This window comes from Gigantopelta aegis, chromosome 8 (assembly GCF_016097555.1).
Source record: "Gigantopelta aegis isolate Gae_Host chromosome 8, Gae_host_genome, whole genome shotgun sequence".
NCBI classification, from domain to species: Eukaryota; Metazoa; Mollusca; class Gastropoda; order Neomphalida; family Peltospiridae; genus Gigantopelta; species Gigantopelta aegis.
The window spans coordinates 30,348,921-30,371,107 of NC_054706.1; the positions used below are offsets into that span (position 1 = coordinate 30,348,921).

Consider the following 22,187-nt stretch of genomic DNA (forward strand, 5'->3'; position numbering starts at 1 on the left):
ATATCAAAAAACAAGTGATAGTTAAATGTTCATTACGTTATTACTGAAATAATTCCAATTTTTGGTGATATCAGGTTTGCAGGGATGTGCACTGAGCAAAAGCCTTTGTTATTATGTTTAATTAAAGTACCGTATATCAAAAAACAAGTGATAGTTAAATGTTCATTACGTTATTACTGAAATAATTCCAATTTTTGGTGATATCAGGTTTGCAGGGATTTGCATTGAGCAAAAGCCTTTGTTATTATGTTTAATTAAAGTACCGTATATAAAAAAACAAGTGATAGTTAAATGTTCATTACGTTATTACTGAAATAATTCCAATTTTTGGTGATATCAGGTTTGCAGGGATTTGCATTGAGCAAAAGCCTTTGTTATTATGTTTAATTAAAGTACCGTATATCAAAAAACAAGTGATAGTTAAATGTTCATTACGTTATTACTGAAATAATTCCAATTTTTGGTGATATCAGGTTTGCAGGGATGTGCACTGAGCAAAAGCCTTTGTTATTATGTTTAATTAAAGTACCGTATATCAAAAAACAAGTGATAGTTAAATGTTCATTACGTTATTACTGAAATAATTCCAATTTTTGGTGATATCAGGTTTGCAGGGATGTGCACTGAGCAAAAGCCTTTGTTATTATGTTTAATTAAAGTACCGTATATCAAAAAACAAGTGATAGTTAAATGTTCATTACGTTATTACTGAAATAATTCCAATTTTTGGTGATATCAGGTTTGCAGGGATGTGCACTGAGCAAAAGCCTTTGTTATTATGTTTAATTAAAGTACCGTATATCAAAAAACAAGTGATAGTTAAATGTTCATTACGTTATTACTGAAATAATTCCAATTTTTGGTGATATCAGGTTTGCAGGGATGTGCACTGAGCAAAAGCCTTTGTTATTATGTTTAATTAAAGTACCGTATATAAAAAAACAAGTGATAGTTAAATGTTCATTACGTTATTACTGAAATAATTCCAATTTTTTGGTGATATCAGGTTTGCAGGGATGTGCACTGAGCAAAAGCCTTTGTTATTATGTTTAATTAAAGTACCGTATATAAAAAAACAAGTGATAGTTAAATGTTCATTACGTTATTACTGAAATAGTGATATACCACATCATCAAAGAAGCTCAGTCCATGGTGTCGTTCGAGATCAGACATGAAAGGGTTAAAGGTAATTAGAGAATACCGAACTCACTACTCGGCGATGCTGTTTATCTTGTACGAGTGAATTGAATTCATGAGTGCACGATAAACAGTATTTCCAAGTAGTGAATTGGGTATTCTATTTATTACCCATTTTCAATATTTATCATTTTGTGGAAGATTTTCGAATGATACCATTGTTGTAAATAAGTTTGCAAGTTGAGAATAAGAGGCAACGTTGTGTCATAGCTGTGACGTACGTATTGCTGATGACGTAAGTTAGTTGTTGACACGACTCAATTCCACTATGGAAACTATTCTTAGACACAATTAACTGCCTATAGGGTGTATACTACCAAATCAAATCCCATAGACGACAATAGTAACATATGTGGCTAAAATTCCTACCTGCAGCGTATCAATGGACATAAATGCCACAGATATAAATACTACTACCCCTCACACTTAAAGTGAATCAGAAAAAATTGGGGGTCAAGCTGCTTGTTTCTGAGATAACGGGTAGCGTCTATGAATACCCTAGTTCCGCACAAAATTCGAGTACTTTTTTTTACAGGTACCCCATACATGTTTCAAGCACAAGGCTACTTGACACATTGGTACTAGATGAAATAAAATTGCATATTTGTTTTACCCAGATGAAACTATTATTTTTTACAACCAACACACTCACATTTATAACCAATAACAGGACTTGTGGTGTTCACTTCTCTATCAAAAGTTCGGTGCACCTCGAACTTTGACCCAGCCGGAAGTTATTTGGTTTAGTACTACCTATAGTGAGCTACTGTTTATGACATCTAAACGTATCTATGGGAAGAAATGTGTTTTTTTTTCTTTCCCTGGGGAAAGATCACTTTTCTTTCCCCACTTCTCTCTACCCATATGGGTAATAATTATTATTATGTTTCTAGGTGACAAGAATGGTCCACGGTACGTGAACTACCGAGACAGCAAGCTGACCCGGCTGTTGAAGGATGCTCTGGGAGGAAACTGTAAGACTGTGATGATCGCGCACATCAGCCCGTCCAGCCTCCATTTTGAAGAGTCGCGCAATACACTTGTGTATGCTGACAGAGCAAAACAAATCAGAACAAAGGTACATAAATTTGGATCATACAGGCTAATAATAACACTAAGACGTCATATTTTGAAGAAAAAAAGAGAAAGAAATGTTTTATTTAATGACGCACTCAACACATTTTATTTACGGTTATATGGCGTCAGACATATGGTTAAGGACCACACAGATTTTGAGAGGAAACCCGCTGTCGCCACTACATGGGCTACTCTTTCCGATTAGCAGCAAGGGATCTTTTATTTGTGCTTCCCACAGGCAGGATAGCACAAACCATGGCCTTTGTCGAACCAGTTATGGATCAATGGTCGGTGCAAGTGGTTTACACCTACCCATTGAGCCTTGCGGAGCACTCACTCAGGGTTTGGAGTTGGTATCTGGATTAAAAATCCCATGCCTCGACTGGGATCCGAACCCAGTACCTACTAGCCTGTAGACCGATGGCCTAACAACAATGCCACCAAGGCCAGTTACTTTATTTTGAATTATTTTTAATCCATAAACAATAACGCTCAATAAGACAACTTGCCCATTAGGAGATAACCATATTGAGTTTTTAGATTTACGGGTGTTATTAACTATTTGATTCCCCAAATGTCATTTTTGACCGAAGGTGTTAGCCTGAGGTCAAAAATGAAACATTTGCGGGCATCAAATAGACAATAACACCCGCAAATCTAAAAACTCAATATGGTTATGTCCATTGTAAACTAAATAATTTTTCTACGGAACTAACTGTATATCTGATATTTCTAACTGTGTAGACCCTTGAATCGTCAACTTCACCTGTTCCAATTGCGAATGACGTCACTTTCTAATGATGTCATTAGCTTTCCGGGTGTTATTTTCATTTGATCCCGGAAAAAGAATGTTTTTAACCAATCACAATACAGAACACCTTCACCATCAGTTTACAATATAAAATGACATCATCAGATATGACGTTCCCTGACGATGTAATTTTTTACATTCATCAAAAAATGAACAAACTCCCGTCGCTACACCTGGACCAGTGGGATGACATTACATTGTAATGAATGTAACAGAAATTTAATTATAGAAGAATGTTAAATAGTGAAATTTGTGCATACTGAAGGGGACATAATTGAAGATTCCTGTATAGATAAGTGGTTGATATGAAATGTGAAGTTTAGTATGCAAAACTCCATTAAAAATGCACCAGCAAATTTTCATTTGTTAGTGCTGTCGCATGTGTGAGATTGCTATAAAATACACAATAACCCTAACCCTTGTGTAAATATTTGGATATGTATTGCCCACTAGAATATATAGAGGATTCGTCACAAGTATTTTTTAATATGGAAAATATCAACCAAGTCTATGTTAATTGGTATTTGTCGAGGCTCTGCCTCGACAAATACCGATTAACTAGACGAGGTTGATATTTTACATATTAAAAAACACGAGTAACGAATTCTATTTATTCTATAACACTTCTAAAATAAAAAAATTAATTAATTGTTTGAGTAAATCAGAGTACTAAAGTCACCGCCATCGATACTATGACATCATCACGATTAACACAGATTAGTTTGACGTCACGCATTTTAAACAAATCTTTGAAAACATTACGCTCAGGTACACGGGTCTTGTTGTCTTGTAAGCAAATGACCCATCACCAGTAACACATTACCTAGAGACCTTGCAAATTTGCATACCATTATTAACAGGGTTAATAAAGTAAATTATCACATGGGTTTATGACATGGATATCATGGGTAAGTTATAGGATAAATCCAGTTATTATTCATATTCTCATATCCTTTTTGCATTTTCTATGACAACGGTATATTTGCAGAATAATCATCTGCAAGACTGAAATGAAAGTAATATTATGACACCTCTACATGTTTTAAACATTTCTTCCTTCTTAGTAAAGTTATAATCATTATGTTTTATTTTTGTTGCTTGTAAAATATTCATATTGTATGTAAAATATTGGGAGAGGTCTTAATATAGGCTAACAGCTGTTGGCGAATTCTCAGACTGCTACTGTTTTTCAATGGCAATAAATATTTTGTCTATAAAATAAAACGGAGAGCAGCAACATTAAAAAATATCAAAAACATTTATTCACAGTTTATATTTGTTAACAAATTATATTTTTTGGAATATTTATAAGTGATGTTTTTGTGTTTTTCAGGTCCGCCGAAATGTGATAGATGTATCCTACCACATAGCACAGTACTCCAACATTATTACAGAACTCCGAGAAGAAATTCAACGACTTCGTGTGAAGCTGAATGACCAGTCACCGACACCGAAACCTCACGGTGTAGCCAACATCCAGGCTGTGCAATGTGAGTTATCTCCTCTTGGTAATAATAATTTATTACATCAATACTTGAGTATATTTAGTTGTGTTTTGGAAGAGACTCAAAGAATTTGTATTAACAGTTGCTCAAACTCAAGCATTTAGTCATTTCATTTCAACTTATTTTTGTGCAGTTATCCAATTATGGTTCAAACACACTGTCCTGGGCACACACCTCAACTATCTGGGCTATCTGTCCAGGACAGTGGGTTAGTTGTTAGTGGTTAGTGAGAGAGAAGAGGGTGTAGTGGTCTTACACCTACCCATTGAGTCGTTAAGAGTTGCTCTGGGTAGGAGCTGGTACCGGGCTGCAAACCCTGTGTACCTACCAGCCTTAGGTCCGATGGCTTAACCATGACACCACCGAGGCTGGACCATTTAGTCAATATTCAGGCTGTACAATGTGAGTTGTCTCCTCTTGGTGATATTTCCTTTACCACATATCATTCATAATACTCAAATATTATATTTCACTTTAAGCTTTAATCATTTTCATATATCAAGGTCCTTCAATGTCAACTCTTTCCAGAAAATTTACTCTTTGTGTGTGTGTGTGTCTATAAATTGGTGCTTAATTCTGAAATATCCGAAAAAGATGAACAATACAGGTTGTTTTACTAAAAATATTTAAATTTCTTCCTTTCTAATTTTGTATGTTATTGGTGGAGTAATTTTTAAAATGTCTAATGGGGTATGATCTTTTGTCAGTCTCAGGTGAATTTAATAAAAGTTTATAGATTTTATGTTATTTAAATATTGTTTTAGCCTTAATTTGCCGTTGTTTTCAGCTGAAGTGATGGGTGCCAAGCGAGAATCTAACCGACAGGAGATGAACGCCCTGAAGGAACAACTTTTTGTCTGTTTTAAAGATCAGATGGAGCTAAGGTAAGACATGTCTTAATGCTATGACAGTTTAAGTTTTACCATTTCAAATTTTAAGTTCCAGCCAGTGCTCCACAACTGAAGGGCCGAGACGTAGCTCAGTGGTAAAGTGCTCGCTTGATGCACGGTCGGTTTGGGATCGATCCCCATCAGTGGGCCCATTGGGCTATTTCTCACTCCAGCCAGTGCACCATGACATCAAAGGCCGTGGTATGTGCTATCCTGTCTGTGGGATGGTGCATATAAAGGATCCCTTGATGCTAATCGAAAAGAGTAGCCCATGAAGTGGTGACAGCGGGTTTCCTCCCTCAATATCTGTGTGGTCCATAACCATATGTCTGACACCATGTAACTAAATAAAATGAGTGTGTTGTTAAATAAAAAATTTCCTTCCTTCCTTCGAATTTTAACTCAAGAGATGAAAGTCAGATGATTTTTTTTTAGAATTATGGAGTTTTAGTTTTGGTCATTCCTTAATTAAAAGCTAGCTCACAATACAATCTTGTAAATTTTTCAAGATTTTCCAACGTCATTTTTATATGCGAATTGCATCAGTTTATGGCTAGGAGATACACAATGTAGCTTGTTTAATTTGACATTGTTATAGACCCTTGGTCTCTTTTACCATAGATTGAGACCAGGTTTATTTTGGTAGCAGTTTATAAAGGGAAAAACATGTTGATAACACTATTTTATTATGGAGAAAATAAATTTTTATCACTGGTTTATTTTCAGACGGAGTTTGATGGAACTGAACAATGCAAGCATGGAGATCAGTCTGGAGACGAACCGAAACCAGCTGCTCATCAGCGAGTATGTTCGAGTGGTATTCTACTGTAGATTATTATAGGGTGGGACACGCATATCTCATTCTGTTGTCCTTTCTTATTGGTACATCTGTCCATTTATTCACTCTTCCATTCATTCATTCATTCATACATCAGTCCATCTATCCATCCATCCATCCATCCATCCATCCCTCCCTCCCTCCATCCGTCCATCCATCCATCTGTCTGTCCGTCTGTCCATCAGTCCATCCACCCATCCATCCATCCGTCCATCCATCCGTCCATCCATCAGTCCATCCATCTGTCTATCCATCAGTCCATCCATCCATCCATCCATCCGTCCATCCATCCATCTGTCTATCCATTAGTCCATCCATCCATCACAGCCGTGATGAATTGTTTTCATGTCATTTATAGGGTGGGACACATATCTTACTGTCTGTCCAATGTTCTAGGAACTGTCCTATCCATGGGTCCATCCATCCATTGGTCCATCCATCCATCAGTCCATTTATCATCCATCCATCAGTCCATCTATCATCCATCCATCAGTCCATCCATCCATCAGGCCATCTATCATCCATCCAGCAGTCCATCTATCATCCATCCATCCATCCATCCATACATACATACATCACATCCTTGATATAGAAGGATTAGTTGGATATTTAGCATTTATAGGATTAACTGTCAGTCCATCCAATGTTTTACAAACTGTCATCTGTCCACCTATCTGTCTGTCCATCCGTCTATCCATCATAACATTGATGCAACATAATTAGCTGTATATTTATCATGTCAACTATTTTCATTGTACATTAATATATCTGGTATATTACAAATATTTTTGTTTCTAGATGGGAGGTGGAAAAGGCTCGAGCCACGAAGAACCGGGAAAACACTCAAGTCACTGATTTTGGAGGTACGTTCATTTAGTTCAACTTAAAGAATAGCCATGAGAATAACCGACTGGCAAGGCAAAGATTGCGATTTAATCAGTTGCTATGCAGTCGGCCATTCTCGTGGCTATTCTCGTACGAGGCACTTATATCATGTGGCGTTGCTTTAATGTATTCAACCCATGATTATGGTTCATTATTATTCAGTTTTTTCATAAGTACGTTCTGCACCTCAGAACAATTGCTTTTAATTAAATAATATAATTAACACTTTTTATGGACGAAGCTTGGTAACTGATTTTTATTAGTGTACTTAGTCTAGTTTAAAAATACTCAACAAAATTATTCATTCATTCATTTCAACTTTATTCCAAATTTCGATGCTTAGCTTAGCTTAATTGTTTTAACATGCTTATATACCACTGAGCTTTCAAGCATATTTCTATGCTAAAAATGTCTGTTCTAATAAATTAAATTAACAGTGGTGTATTGCATCACTCAATGACCTGTAAAAACAGATATCAGGTATTATAATATGCTAATTTTCCCAGACATGGAACCCTGGCGAAAAACAAACAAACTTTAACTTTTATTTTATTTTAATTGTTATTTCAGATAGCGAGATGGAGAAGGGAAGCCTGGAGAGTCAGTCACACCCCGAGGAGATTCGGGTGGCCAGGGAGGAGTTGAAAGTCTTACACGACGAGAAACACAAGACGGAGAAACTCAGGATGACGGTCAAGAAAGAACTCGAAGTAGCCCGACAGAAAACAACTAAAGTGGAAGAGGTATGGGGAATAACGCATGCACTTTTATTAATTTTATTTCCAGTCTCTGTAGTTAAGCCATCAGGTTTTTTGCCAGTTGGTGGGTTCTGGGTTCTAATCCTGGTAGTTGTAGCTCAAGAGTGAAATTAGAGCAAGATCTAGCTCAGTCGGCAGGGCCCTCTGCCTGAGTTGATTAGGTCGAAAGATTGATTCCCTCAGTGGACACACTCTCTGATAAGTGTTTTTTCGATCTCAACCAGGGACCCACAACTGGTATTCCAAAGGCTGTGGTATGTGCTGTCCTGTCTGTGGGAATGTGCATATAATAATTCCTTGCTGTTAATGGAAAAAGGTAGCAGATTTCCTCTAAGACTGATTAAAAAATTGCCATATGTTTGACATCCAATAGCTGCTGAGGAATACGTCAGTTTTCTCTAGTGGTGTCGTTAAACAAAACAAACTTATTTTTCCAGTAGCTGATGATTAATAAATCAATGTGTTCTAGTGGTGTCGTTAAACAAAACAAACTTGATTTTCCAGTAGCTGATGATTAATAAATCAATGTGTTCTAGTGGTGTCGTTAAACAAAACAAACTTGATTTTCCAGTAGCTGATGATTAATAAATCAATGTGTTCTAGTGGTGTCGTTAAACAAAACAAACTTGATTTTCCAGTAGCTGATGATTAATAAATCAATGTGTTCTAGTGGTGTCGTTAAACAAAACAAACTTGATTTTCCAATAGCTGATGATTAATAAATCAATGTGTTCTAGTGGTGTCTTTAAACAAAACAAACTTGATTTTCCAATCAATGTGCACTATAGTGTTGTTAAACAAACCAAAAATGTTTTTTAACTTTTAGCAAATCTGAATTTGTTTTTTTATCTGTTTTGTGGGGTTTTTGCAGCAAATCCCGCACCGCATCAGCAATCAGAACCAGCAGGAGATTCTGCAGCTGCTGTGTCGTGTGCATCAGCTGGAGATCGAGAACCTGGAGGCGAAGTCGATCAGTCTGCTGAAAGACTTCCAGATCAAGAAGAAGGACATGGTGATCACCCGCTTCAAGCACCATCGCAACCTCTGTGACGACATCATCAAGCAGCAGCAGCAGATTATTGAAGGTCAGTAGTTGTATAGAATATTATATATATATACGGTCGACGTTCATATTTTTGGGGTCAAATATGGTTTAACTGGTATACTCATCCACTGAAATCTGCAATCATATTATATGAATCATGCTTGTGTGACAAGTGTAGAATGAAATTGTAGACTTCATGGGAAAATGGAATGTTCTATTTATTGTATACATTTTTATTATGGAAGGTATATAGCTGGATGGAATATTAAATATATGTATATGGTGGATGTTCATGTTTTTTGGTCAAATATAGTTTATATCTCATCCACTAAATTTGCGTAAATCTGCGTACCGCCTGAAAATGCCAAGCTAGGCCCCTGAATTGCTCCGTTGACGTGTATTTTTACTGTACTGATGTCACTTGTCTCATTGGAAAGATATGTAACAAGATATTTAGAACCATATATGTGTAATAATATTTAGTATTGTTTGTTAGACTTGTAGTTGATTAAAAACAAATTCTGACCTGAACTTTGTCTGAAATCTATTGGCAAGTATTCTTTGTTCTGAGATTTTGTTATAATTCATTCATTTGTTCGTTCATTCATTCATTCTGAAACACAGCATTTTGATATGTAAACAGTCTGAAACACAGCATTTTGATATGTAAACAGTCTGAAACACAGCATTTTGATATGTAAACAGTCTGAAAATAAAGTCTGAAAAAATCACAGGTTCTAGTTACCCTTTCATTTTTCTTGCAATTTTTTAATCCCTTTACCACTCATATTTTGTGATAAGAAAAACATTGAATAAAGTTTAAGTTTGTTTCAAATCTTTAAAAAAATAAATAAATCATTATTGGCATTGGTACAGTTTACATACATTTATTACATAATCATTTGTAATAAAACAAACAAAAACATAGCCACATAACAAAATATTTACAAACAATATTTAAAAGCCTGTACTGTTTGATTTTTGTTTCTTCTTTTCGGAAGGCATAACATATTACAAATGGATTGTTATGTTTGAAAACTTTAGCATGATAATTGCTATGTATTGCAGAACACAGGATTCTACTACCGAAGGATCTGGAAGAGCTGTATGAAGTTTACAAACTGGAGAGGGACGACAAAATTCTCAACTGGGAGGAACCCGGAACAGTCATCTCATCCAAGGTTAGATGTTTGTCTTCATTATCCAGTAGGCCATCGGTCTACAGGCTGGTAGGTACTGGGTTCAGATCCCAGTCGAGGCATGGGATTTTTTAATCCAGATACCGACTCCAAATCCTGAGTGAGTGCTCTGCAAGACTCAATGGGTAGGTGTAAACCACTTGCACCAACCAGTGATCCATAACTGGTTCAACAAAGGCCATGGTTTGTGCTATCCTGCTTGTGGGAAGCGCAAATAAAAGATCCCTTGCTGCTAATCGGAAAGAGTAGCCCATGTAGTGGCGACAGTGGGTTTCCTCTCAAAATCTGTGTGGTCCTTAACCATATCTCTGACGCCATATAACCGTAAATAAAATGTGTTGAGTGCGTCGTTAAATAAAACATTTCTTTCGTTATCCAGTATTAAAGGCAGTCTGTCAACTTTCTCGGTAGTGAACAAACTTCATTCTGTTAAACAAATGTCCTGGGAGAGTGGCAATCTTCTGATACATGTAGATGATGCAGGAAGAATGAAGTGGTCTTGTATCGTGCTTGCATCGGTCATACATACTTGACCCATTCATTTATTCTGAAGGAAGATCATCCATCTTCACAGTTCATACTTCACCCAATAGCTGATATCGTTTCCATGCCTGGGTGTCGATAAACATTCTTTCATTCATTCTGTCACTTTTCTGGAAGTAAACATATTTTGTTTATGCAAAAGTCAAACACTGGGGCCATACCTAACCTAAAATAAATGGCACTTTTTGATATTTATTTTCAAAGTAACAGTTCCTCTGCACTCCCTCTAACCACCCACCACAGGTACAATCCTTAGCAAAACTGCAGCTGAAAGCTAGTATCATTCTACTATCAACAGATTAATTTTGTGATGTTTTCAAGCCTTTAAGAAATATTTTGTTTTGTTTTTTAATGCACTTTTTTATTTTGTCTTTCTAACAAGTGCTTGAGGTGCTTGCTTCGCATGATCGAACCACCTCAGTGAATCTATTCAACATTTAGTTTTTCTCATTCTAACCAGTGAACCATGACTAGTATATCAAAGGTATGTGCTTTCCTGTCTGTGGGAAAGTGCATATAAAAGATCCCTTGCTGCATTAGAAAAAATGTAGCAGGTTTCCTCAGATGACTACTTGTCAGAATTACCAAATGTTTGACATCCAATAGCCAATGATTAATTAATCAATGTGCTCTAGTGGTGTTGTTAAACAAAACAAACTTTAACTTTTTCTAATAAGTACATGCATGTCTCATTATTATTCTTTGTTTTTTTTATCTCGTTTCAGTTATCAGGAATTCCTGTTCGTCAAGGCAGCAGTCTCACAGATGGATCCGGGTCAGTTTTACTTATTGAGAGTAGTACCCAGTAATAGAATCCATGATTCGTAAAATATATCCTTTTTTTTCTTTTACCTAACAAGAGTGTAGCTAAATGTAAGTGGTAACAGGAGCGGGATCTAGCATTTAACAGTTTTTAACATTTTGTTAAAAAGAAAACCCAATCACACTTTTTTTTAATTATTAAAACAAAACAAGTTACAAATAACTGTGGCTACAAATATGCAGTCTGCTTTCCATGATGAAACCTTCATTAATTAAATTTAATTAAAGAATTAATTAAAATTCAATCAATTTCCATTAATTTCTTTTCATTTTATTAATTATTTTTCCTCTGCCTTTTTCTTCCAGACTGGACAATGGTAAAATCTTCACACAGAGTGCCAAGGCGAGACAGATTCAGGAATCACAGACTCTGAGCGGTGTGTGGAACAATTACCTGTTAGGCGGAGATCGTGACATTCCGTCCTCGTTGATCTCATCCCAGCAGTCGTTCGAGGATCGCATGATAATCAGTACAAACACTCGCAACATCGCAGCCCTCGCAGCCAAGAAGAGAACCAAAGTGCACAAGGACATTTTAAACACGGACAAACAGATGACGCGAACCCTGTACCGACCGCTTCCCGACATCAAAGACGAACCCGTCCTGACCCCGAGTAGGCTGGCCAAACACAACCGAACGTTCACAGACTCTTTGGTGCAACCGCCCAGCGAGGACGAACTGTCGTTGGTGTTGTCGGAGAAAGTCAGCGAACACACCGAGGTCAGTCTGCCGCCGATAACAGGCCTGGAGGAGAAGTATCGAGCCGCGGTGAAGAAGCCCACGAAGCAAGAAACGGAACTGAAACGCAAGAAGAGAGGTGCAAAAGTGGACAATAATTACTCACAACAGGTCTGTGGATTTTTTTATCGATTATTTGTTTGTTTTTTCTGGGATAATAATTGTTTAATTATTGTATTTTATAATTTTCTGATTTCTAGGTTTCTTTAATTGCATTTTAAAATCTGTATTTGTAAAAAAAAAATTATAGATAACGGGGAACATTTTTTTTTCAAAATCCTGATTAGCGTTATTTCTAGTCAAGTGAAAATTGATTAGCAACTATTGTTTAATGTTTTTAAATTGTGTAGCGATCTCTGAAACTTGCATAGCAAATCGTAATGCAATACTGAACAAAATGTTCCCGGGATAATATTTTTCAGTGATAACGTTCTCTTGTATTTTACGATGTCCTGATTTTTTTGTTTTGATCAGTAAAATATTTTTATTTTAACAATTTTTATTTTTATGGTTTTTAGTAGATATCCATTAAAAACAGTTGTATGTTTTAATTTCCTCATTTTTAGTTGTGGATCATCTGATTCCAGTGATAACTTGTATTTTACAATTTACTGATTAAATTGTTTTCCAGTTTTCCTTGTTCATCTTTTTTTCCAGTGATATCTATTGTATTTTACAATTTCTTGATTTCTAATGGTGACTATTTTATTCAATGATAACTGTTGTATTTTAAAATTTTCTTATTTTATATTAAACAATTTTTATCAATCATTTTATTTCTGTGATAGAGTGTATATTATAATTTACTTGTTTTTAGTTTTTCTTACAAATTATTTGAAAATAGGAAGCTGTTAGCCCAAAGTACTGTTAGATGTTGACTGGATGCAGACCTCACAAGACATTAAAATATAGATGGACCAGATGCCAGATGTATTTTGTGACAAATTGGACACCTTGAAAAACAAAATGTATATCTTCTAGCTAATACCTTTCGATTTTTTGTCATATTTATATAGATGTAAATAACTATTGTTTTTCTATTAAATATATACTCATAATAGGTCAATTCTATTAACAATGCATGTATATCTTCAGATTTCAAAAAAATTAAAAATATATAATTTCTTTTCAGTATGCCAAGATTGCACCCAAGAAGAATGGCCCATCTAACAATGTAGCGAACAAGAATGCAGGACGCAGACGTGCAAAACAGGATAAATGTATTTATTTTAAATATTACACTTTCTTGTTTCTCTTTGATGGTTAAACAGTTAGTTTGTTAATATTGATGCATATAATGATTGCCATAATAATGCTAATGAATGAATGAATAAATGAACATTTAACGACACCCCAGCACAAAGAATACATCGGATATTGGGTGTCAAACAAAACCGATATTAATGATAATAATGGTAATTATTAATAACAATAAATAATAATAATAATAACTTTATATTGTGAGTGATATATTGTGTGACATATTTCAATCATCTGTTTTATATGGAGGGAGTGATTTATCTCAGTCCGGTGAGTGCTTGTTCGAGGTGGTTGCGTCGCAGGATCGAACCACCTCAATGGATCAGTTCAGTTGATTGGGTTTTTTCTTGTTCCAACCAGTGCACCACAACTGGTCAAAGGCCGTGGTATGTGCTTTCCTGTCTGGGAAAGTGCATATAAAAGATCCCTTGCTGCATTAAGAAAACGTCACAGGTTTCCTCTAATGACTGAGTCAGAATTACCAAATGTTTGACATCCAATAGCTGATGATTAATATATCAATGTGCCCTAGTGGTGTCGTTAAACAAAACAAACTTCTGTTTTATATGGAGTACGTGCATTAAAATGAAACATGCTAACTGAGACATTTTTGGATGTTATTTACATATACATGTATGTATGCTAATATTATATAAAACATTGTGAGACTGACAACCTTTATATTAATTGCCATTAAAACACTATATAGATGGTTTTCTATCTGTTTCAGTACCAACATCAGATTCCTCAACTGTAAGCACACCACAGACAAAAACTAACGAGAAGAAACCCCTTCCCACAATTCCAACTTATCGCAGAGGAGATATTGCAGTTACGGGCTTTAGTCTACCGAGATACTAACCGAACAGACGGTATAATCAGCTTAGATATGTGATGCCATACAAGAAGAAGAATCACTTCCCATGGAGCAGAAATTTCATTTTCATACACTTGTTCAAGGCTCACACTGAAACAGTTTTTTATTTTTTTTATTTTTTTATATAACAATTCAACTTTATTAATAGAAATTTAAATGTATTGAAAAGAAAACGCATCAATAATTTCACATTAGTACTAGATTAATTTAAAAAAAAAAAAAATTATACATTTTTTATTAGCCCAGAAATGTTGATAGTGTCAGGGTCTGGAACAAATTTTGGTTTAGCCAGTTTTCAGAAATGTAGAGCATTCCTTTAAAAATCATTAAAATGTGGTTAATTTGAGGAATATTTTATTGGCCAAAGTCTAAATTTTGTACCCATTTTGTATAAAAATTAGCTATTGATTTATTTGGCAATGTACAGGGTGAGCCCTGCTTGTTATTGTTATAGTGTATATATATATATATATATATATATATATATATATATATATATATATATATATATATATATATATATATATATATTTAAAAGAACTGGCCAGACGTTTTTCTTGCTGTGGTCAGATAGTTTTTCAACTCTCTAAACCTCTTCCTCCACAGAGCCTGCATAGTTTCACTAAAATTAAAAGATAGTTATATTAAATGAGATTAGTTACTTGGGTTAATAAGTTTATTTCATTATAAAATTATAAGAAAATTGTGTTTATTTATTTATAGTATTTTTTAAAATTTAACTATATGAACGTATCGCCATGGACATTTTTTTCTGGATAGTTTGAACCTTTTTCGTGAGTGTGGAGGCACAACAAAATATATGCATTTGATGCAAAAAAAACACCCAACAACCCAAAAACTGATAACCAAGGCTCATTGTTTATAAACTTTAAAAGTCAATTCTTCAGACATTAGCAAAGTCTACAAACTGTTCAAGTTCTCAATGTTGTTTGAATTGGAAAGACTATTAAAAGCATTGAGTCTTGACTTCTAAAAGTTGAATATGCACAGGGCCAGTTCTATTTAATTTTATTTGGCTTCACATTCTCAAAGAAAGGTTGAGTGAAATTATGGATTTGACCAGACAATGTTTAAGGAAAGTGTTAACTCAAAAGGTACAATCCAAGGATGGAGATTGAAGTGAAAATGGAATAAAAAAATGAAAATTCATTACAGACACAATGAGAAGAATGTTATTTAAAAATTATGATGCAAGGATGGAAGTTTCATTGGAAATTGGATACGACAAAATTTCTGTTGCTGACATTTTGACAAAGCCACAAAATATTTTAAAGCAAATTTGTGAGCAGTTTGTTTTGTTAGTACATGTATGTGTATTTATTTATGTTTTGTCAAATGTCATAGGCATAATTGCTGACAAAGAATTTTCTGAGTGAAAAAAAAAAAAAAAAAAATTGTGAATTATATACTGAACATCAAAAGAAACACAAATATTAAAAAAAAAAAAATTCCTGATAAAATTAATTTAAGATAGGTAGGTCTAAAATTTTATTAGACACAAAAATGCATAGAATTTTAACAAAAATATTTAAAATAAATTAAAGAAAACTCATATAATTTAATATTTGCAGTTCTTTTGCTGTTCAGAATATTTTATTTAAAGTCACTGACCCTAATTTAAGAATATTTTAAAGTCACTGACCCTAATTTCAGAATATTTTGAAGTCACTCGACCCTAATTTAGGAATATTTTGAAGTCACTGACCCTAATTTAGGAATATTTTAAAGTCACTGACCCTAATTTAGGAATATTTTAAAGTCACTGACCCGAATTTAGGAATATTTTAAAGTCACTGACCCTAATTTGTAAGGTTTGTACTTTTCCCCCCTTTTGCATGAGATGCATTTAGAACTACCACAAACACCAGGATGCATGACACATTACATTTGCCAAAATTAATAACTTTTACTAAGAAGTTGTAAGTACGTGTAATGTGTAACTTAATGGTTAAAGAATTGTAAGAACTGAACATGTTTTATACAGCATAATACCTGGGGTCAGTACCATTACTATTCAAAACTGTTATTTTAATGATCACATGTTTATGCTACAATAACATTTGTTTGCAATCTGTTGAATAATTCTCAAATGTGTTGCATTAAAAAGCAGTGTGTAATTTATATTATGCTAGGATCAGACTGCCAGTAAAAAGTTGGCCAACTCGACAGATGTAATTTCCCTAACTCTTGACTTAGACTGTAGCACTCGGACTAACAACTGGGTGTCACGTTGACTTGTAATGTGCGCTAAGTCTAACAACAAATGTCGAGCCATTCGTAGAAGTCGTGAGAGCAAAATGATGGCCAACTTTCTGCTGGCAGTTGGTAGTCTTGGCCTAGCATAAAAGATAAAAATATTTTAATATGAAGTGCATTCCAGATGTGTTACAAGATGGTTTTTTAATGGTTGTTTTTATGAACCATTAAAGGAAACATTCCAGTGTTTTAGTTTAGTGTTCAATCATTATATTTAAAGGTTTCATTCAGTTGATCGTTCATTTCATACAAATTTATCATGCAATATATTCTAATTGCTAGGTATTGGGTATCGGACATACAGCTTCTGTAAGAGTTAACTCATCGATGTTTTCAGATGTTACTGGTTGTCCAAGTCGCCAAGAGTTATCTCCCATAATTTCAATCATACTGGTAGTTGAACATATTACGGTGAAAAGTTAAGATCATGATATTAGGCTAAAATGCCTAATATCATGATCTTAACTTTTCACCGTAATATTTCCAACTACCGGTACGACTGAAATTATGGGAGATAACTCTTGATTACAGGCATTCCTTTTTCTGCCATATTTTCACTGAAATTTTTCATTCCACGAGGAATTAAGTCACATAAATTATGTTAATGTTGCCTTGATGTATTTGTCTTAAACAAATTCCTGGTTCAAACCAGGGTACACTTATTGAGCCAAATTTACAAAGCCCATTTTTTTTGGTTTTACATGCACGTAAATACATATATTATTATATATCTGGGCCCCGGTCCACGAAGCGATCTTAGAGAGAAAAAACCTGCCGGCTTCGTAAATTGAGCCCATTGTTTTTGCTTTTCAATGTCGATTGTCATGATGAAATTAAAAACAATTCAAGCAAACACAGGTTTATATACTGGACCATGGAAAGTGTCCATCTTAGAAATCGCTTATGAAGGAGTGAGAGGTGCAAGATGCAGATATTATACAGTGCCTGCATAGACATAGATTTATTTGTCATATTTTAACATCCATATCACTTTTAAGCGTTTTGTTTTATTACATGTTTTGTGTACATTGCTAATACTGTGATATTTTGAAAAACAATTCATTTAGTTTACATTGCATTCTATTTTACTGAAGATTAGAGATTTCTTTGTCCATGTTCACTAATATATTATATCGGATTTATTATATGTACATACACGTGTATAATAATAATATGTAGATCATGTCATCATATAGATACTAGAATAGAAGGCTTCCAAAGACCTCTAATTGTTCAATTTCTTCTTCTTTTTTTCTTCAAATAAAGACACGTTACAGGGCTCGTACTTAACGACGGCACCGATGGCAATTGCCGTCGTTAAGACATAAATTGCCATAGGTAAACAGCATCACCGACGCCACTTTTGTGCCATTGGTAAAGCTCCTGAACAATGGCAAAATGTGTACATTATCTGCCAATATTTAACAGTTGCACGTTTGAAATATGTCTACATACAACAAAATAACCTTTCAGTCATGTTTATTTGCTGCAAATGTCACTTTTAATAAAACTGCCATAAGCAGGCTCAAAATTGCCGTCGGTGGACTGTTTCACCCATGGCAATTCTTTTAAAAATTGCTATGGAAGACAAATTCTTAAGTTTGTGCCCTGCATTAGAACTCGGCCATGTAATTCAAAACTGTTTTTCCCATCCCTAGTTTAGCAAGACAGACATAGTTTATGACATTAGCCCAAATGTAATAAATCTGGCTTGTGTGACTATGTGGTCTTGTTTACAAGAAAATTTCATTATACACATTCTTTCCATGATGTCAGCCGTAGCACACCAATCTTGGCATAGTTAATTCTGTGTTTATTTTTCACACAAAAATCCCCCAAAAACTCTTTATTTAATAAAGTATATTGTTCTTTTTAGTCTGTCAGGTTATAGAAAACGATATTTTTTAAAGGTTTGCTCGACTTTCATTATTCGGCACATTTTGAAAAATAATAAAATAGCTAATAAAAAACCCTGTTAATAATACATACTATGTGGATTTACGTTCGACTGAACTACATTACAGTATATGAGAGTGACTTCATTTTGTGACAAAAGACGTTTGTGGTAAATTTGGACTACAGTCTATATTTAACTTTTGTTTCTATACTTTAAAAAATATGCTGGTCCAGTCTCTATTGTAGTATTTACGGTATTAATTTGAGGTTTTCTATGAGACATTTTCTTTTTGTGTCACATTAGTGATCACTTAACCTGTTCATGGGCATTGAATTTCCCCTCCACCAAATGGTGCAGGAGGGTTGGTGGGGTTAAGACTTGTTTATCTCTTGTATACTTCCATTTGGTTATAAAAAAAACCTAATGGGGAATCAAGTTTTTGTCTCAATCTGAGCTAATAAAAATAGACTGCCAGAGTAACAACATGAAATAAAGTGACAGATCCTAGTTTCAACCCGTAAAAATGGACACTAAGTTTGAGTAATGAACAAACTTATAATAGTTAAAGGCATACTGTCACGGATTTAAAATAGACTGCCGGTGTAACAACATGAAATAAAGTGACAGATCCTAGTTTCAACCCATAAAAATGGACACTAAGTTTGAGTAATGAACAAACTTATAATAGTTAAAGGCATACTGTCACGGATTTAAGGACCTTATTTCTCTAAAAATGGATAATAACTAAAAATTACATGGATTGTTGGAAACCAAATCTAGCTATCGCATCACCTTAACTGAACCACGATGGGAGTGAAATCCATGTCAACCCTCTCGGCAATTTTAGTTTTTGAATTATTGACCATTGATATAATTCAATTATGTTTACAAAATCTCATTAATAAAACGAGTGTGGTGGTTATGAAGATGGTTGAATAAAGTACATTTAGAGACAAATCAAATTATTTTTGTTCAGGTAATACTTTGTTAGACCATTAAATAGGTCAGTGGTCTGTGACAATATGCCTTTAATATATTAGCATAGAGTTTAAATAGAGTGAAACAAAGAGTCTGTGTTGTGAAATGCCCATAAGAAGTAGACTAGAGCTAATCTCCATAACTATGACTTCTCTGAGGTACATGTATTTAAAAAAAAATAAAAAATGCATTTTGTGATTTTAGAAACACCAGGATGACCAGAAACACCTTGAATGTATGGAAATGGATAATCTAAACAATAAAATCTAATGTCTGATTTCAATTATCAAAAATGGCTCTTAATCGTGAAAAATATGCCATAGTGTTTGAAAACTAGGATCTGTCACTTTAATTATCCACAGATGTTCAGACTCGTGATTTACACAGCAGTGTTTGGTATTACCATAATGTTTCTATTATTACAACTCCTGCCAGAGGCAGATCTAGTGGGGCCCCCAGGGGTGCCCTCCCCCCTAAATTTGCAACAGTTATATATTTTATTATATATTAATTTTCTTTTTTTTATGATCCCCCTCCAAACCACCCCCAAAGTTCCCTTGGCATTTTGCCTCATGTCATTGGGGCCCCCCTAATGGATTTTCTGGATCTGCCACTGCCTGCTACATTTTGACTAAACAATACTGAACTTGCCTCATTTTCCAAATTAAGCTGTGTTTGCAAGTTCCGTTTTTACTAGGTTATATTTGTGTACATGTAGTTGAATATTGGTAGGCCTAACATATTGGTTTTTTTGGTCTTAAAAAAGAGAAGTATATTGACATTTATTACAGGGTAGAACTAATGTTTTATTTGTAGACCTTTTAATAACCTTGTCTGCCAGTAGCTTTACAAAACAAAATTTCATATTTGTTGATACATGTAAATATATAAATAACACTTGATTTAAATGACACAACAAATGGCATATTATTTATAGCTACAAAAGAAAGAAAGAAATGTTTTATTTAACGACCCACTCAACACATTTTATTTACGGTTATATGGCGTCAGACAAAAGGTTACGGACCACACAGATTTTGAGAGGAAACCTGCTGTCGCCACTACATGGGCTACTCTTTCCGATTAGCAGCAAGGGATCTTTTATTTGCGCTTCCCACAGGCAGGATAGCACAAACCATGGGCTTTGTTGAACCAGTTATGGATCACTAGTCGGTACAAGTGGTTTACACCTACCCATTGAGCCTTGCGGAGCTACAAAAGAGCAGGTCTGGACAATGATAATGAATTAAAATGTAAAACTTGTATACAAAATACATGTACATAGTAAAAAATATATAGACAAAATCTGTTAAATATACTATGTAATGGAGGCAATTATTTCAGCAGGTTTTTTTTGTTACAGTGCAACCAGATAATTTAAAATATTTTTTATAGGTTGTTGGTTGTGCATTTAATGTTTATAATCCACAATAATACATTATTTACATTTATTACAAAAACTTTCAGCAGGTTTCACTATGAGAACCACTGTAAACATGAGACAAATTACAATTTTTTTTTTTTTTTCATAGTACTATACATGCTAATTACATTTGTTGAGCATACTGGCATACATACCATTATGATATCATCATGTTAACCCACAAACACATACCGTTGATCGAGAATTAACTAAGTCTGTCCACAATATCAAATACATTGCGGATATGCCTAGGTTACAGTCTTGTATGTGGAATCTGTGTCACTAATGGTTTTTTCACTATTTGTGTGTGAACAAAATTTAGGGGAAATCTAAATTTAATTAAAGGTAGGAGAGTAATTTATGGTAGTTGTTAACAATTTGGTTTGGACTTTAGTTAATTCTCGGTCGACCACAATACTTCAAAATGATGTCACAGGGCTTCAATATGATGACACTGTTTTTCCTGACTGAAAGTAGGAACATCAGGTAGATTTTCCTATTAGTTGGTAGACTTGAATGCTTGTTATTTGTTATGAAATTAACACCTTGTTGTCATGGCTCCCACATGAATTGTACAGCAATAAAAAAGTGAAATACAAATCTGGAGTGCTTTGTTTTTTATTTATCTTTTCCAAGTGCTTCAGAATTTTTTTTTTTAGTTCTACACAGTCCCATCTTAGTTTCTCAAAATGAATATTACAAAAGTGTATTTTTAACGAACCAACTAGAGCACATGAAAGATTAATCCTCATGCAACTACCTATTGGATGTCCATCATTTTGTAATTATTAATCCTCATGCAACTACCTATTGGACGTCCATCATTTTGTAAATATTAATCCTCGTGCAACTACCTATTGGACGTCCATCATTTTGTAAATATTAATCCTCGTGCAACTACCTATTGGACGTCCATCATTTTGTAAATATTAATCCTCGTGCAACTACCTATTGGACGTCCATCATTTTGTAAATATTAATCCTCGTTGCAACTACCTATTGGACGTCCATCATTTTGTAAATATTAATCCTCGTGCAACTACTATTGGACGTCCATCATTTTGTAATTATTAATCCTCGTGCAACTACCTATTGGACGTCCATCATTTTGTAAATATTAATCCTCGTGCAACTACCTATTGGACGTCCATCATTTTGTAAATATT

The 22,187-nt window shown here is 34.4% G+C and overlaps 1 protein-coding gene across 1 annotated transcript in view; it reads left to right on the forward strand.

Annotated features, from left to right (window-relative positions):
• LOC121379246 (kinesin-like protein KIF19) overlaps window positions 1–14,872 on the forward strand; it is a 66,098-nt gene extending 51,226 nt beyond the window's left edge. The window contains exons 8-19 of the mRNA XM_041507769.1: window positions 2,091–2,275; window positions 4,419–4,575; window positions 5,378–5,474; window positions 6,207–6,284; window positions 7,117–7,181; window positions 7,774–7,946; window positions 8,833–9,046; window positions 10,075–10,187; window positions 11,474–11,523; window positions 11,877–12,420; window positions 13,442–13,529; window positions 14,300–14,872. Of these exons, the coding sequence (XP_041363703.1) occupies window positions 2,091–2,275; window positions 4,419–4,575; window positions 5,378–5,474; window positions 6,207–6,284; window positions 7,117–7,181; window positions 7,774–7,946; window positions 8,833–9,046; window positions 10,075–10,187; window positions 11,474–11,523; window positions 11,877–12,420; window positions 13,442–13,529; window positions 14,300–14,430 (1,895 nt within the window). The 3' untranslated portion in view covers window positions 14,431–14,872. The remainder of the gene's footprint in view (window positions 1–2,090; window positions 2,276–4,418; window positions 4,576–5,377; window positions 5,475–6,206; window positions 6,285–7,116; window positions 7,182–7,773; window positions 7,947–8,832; window positions 9,047–10,074; window positions 10,188–11,473; window positions 11,524–11,876; window positions 12,421–13,441; window positions 13,530–14,299) is intronic.
• The last annotated feature ends 7,315 nt before the right edge of the window (window positions 14,873–22,187 follow it).